This window comes from Nicotiana tabacum, chromosome 22 (assembly GCF_000715075.1).
Source record: "Nicotiana tabacum cultivar K326 chromosome 22, ASM71507v2, whole genome shotgun sequence".
In the NCBI taxonomy this organism is placed as follows: Eukaryota; Viridiplantae; Streptophyta; class Magnoliopsida; order Solanales; family Solanaceae; genus Nicotiana; species Nicotiana tabacum.
This window is the reverse complement of record NC_134101.1, coordinates 105,945,597-105,947,286: the sequence shown is the minus strand read 5'-3', so window position 1 is coordinate 105,947,286 and position 1,690 is coordinate 105,945,597. Positions and strand designations below refer to the sequence as shown.

General features: G+C 34.3%; 1 protein-coding gene across 1 annotated transcript; it reads left to right on the top strand.

Moving 5' to 3' along the window:
• Positions 1 to 290: 290 nt before the first annotated feature.
• On the top strand, positions 291 to 980 carry LOC142176009 (uncharacterized). Its single transcript, XM_075243041.1, has 2 exons — positions 291 to 500; positions 621 to 980. Exons 1-2 carry the CDS (start codon positions 291 to 293, stop codon positions 978 to 980), a joined length of 570 nt encoding a protein of 189 aa, XP_075099142.1.
• The last annotated feature ends 710 nt before the right edge of the window (positions 981 to 1,690 follow it).

Sequence of the window (1,690 nt, the reverse complement as noted above, 5' to 3'; positions counted from 1 at the left end):
CATCATAATTCACATCCGAGACCTTTTCACATTAGTCAACATCCGGTTGACTTTTCCAACTTAAGCTTACTCAAAAGAGACTAAGTATCTCAAACCGTACCAAAACAATTTCGGATTTGAACCGACTAACTTGATACCATATAACATAGATGAATAAAGCATAAAGAAGCAGAAATGGGGGAAACGGAGCGGTAACTAATGAAACGACCGGCCGGGTCGTTACATTACATTCCTTGGGTCGTGATATTAATGAGTTCAACCTTGTTTCAGAAACTATCACATCTTCAAAGATGGCAAATGAAGCGAAGGAAGTATATTTCGAAAGAAACATCATTGTGAGTGATGAAGATTTACTGTTGCATAGAAAATTAAATATAGAACAGAAAATGGCATACGACGTAATCCTTCAGAGAGTATTTGCTAACAAATCAGGAGCATTTTTTATTGATGGTCATGGAGGAAGTGGTAAGACATTCTTATATTGTGACTTATTAGAAACTGTGAGCTCTAAAGGATTTGTGGCATTAGCAACAACAACTTCCGAAGTTGCAGCTTCGATCCTTCTTGGAGGATGAAGAGTTCATTCATCTTTTAAATTTCCAATTAATATTGATGAAAAGTTTTCTTGCAATATCATTAAGCAAAGCTCATTGGAGTCTTTGATCCACGATGCAAAATTAATTGTGTGGGATGAAGTATCCATGGTTAAGAAAAACATGATTGAATCTTTAGATTCTCTTTTGAAAGATATAACAGACACAAATGTACTTTTTGGTGGAAAAGTTGTTGTATTTGGAGGAGATTTTAGACAAACTCTTCCTATGGATCGAAGTGGAAAAAAGGGAGACTTCATTTGGCAAAGTATACTGAACTCCAAAATATGGAATGAACTTGAAAAACTTCGTTTATCAGAGAATATGCGTGCGAAAACTGATCCTTCTTTCTGTGAATATTTGATGCGAATTGGAAATGGAAAATAAAAGACAAACATGGATGGTAAAATAGAAATTCTGAGGTCTTTCATTGTTCCTTATATTACTGAAAATGAGTCACTCGATCTTTTATTCAACATAATATATCCTGATTGGCATACATCTTTTCACGATTCTTCCTTTTTAACTTCTCGTGTTATTTTGACGACAAAAAATGACTTTGTTGATGAAATAAATGATAGACTTATAGCTCAATTTCCTAAAGATACCAAGACATTTATTGCAATGGATGAAACTGTTGAACCAAATGATCAAAGCTAGTTTGAGGATTTTCTACATTCATTAAACCCCGATGGTTTGCCTCCTTACAAATTAATCTTGAAGGAAATTGTCCCATTATGTTGTTGCAAAATGTAAATCCTTGTGAAGGTCTTTGCAATGGTACATGACTGATATGCCGTGATTTTAAGAGTTGTGTTATAAGTGCTAAAATTCTGAGCGGTGATTTAAAAAACACACATGTATTTATTCCTAGAATACCGTTGTTATCTCCAAATGATGAGAAGTTACCTATTCCATTTAAAAGAACACAATTTACGGTACGTTTGTGTTTTGCAATGATGATAAATAAAGCACAAGGACAAATATTAGATTATTTTGGTATTTATTTACATGAGCCAGTGTTTTCTCACGGCCAACTATATATTGCTTTATCGAGAGCAAAGATGTAACGACCCCGCCGGTCGTTTCATGAGTTA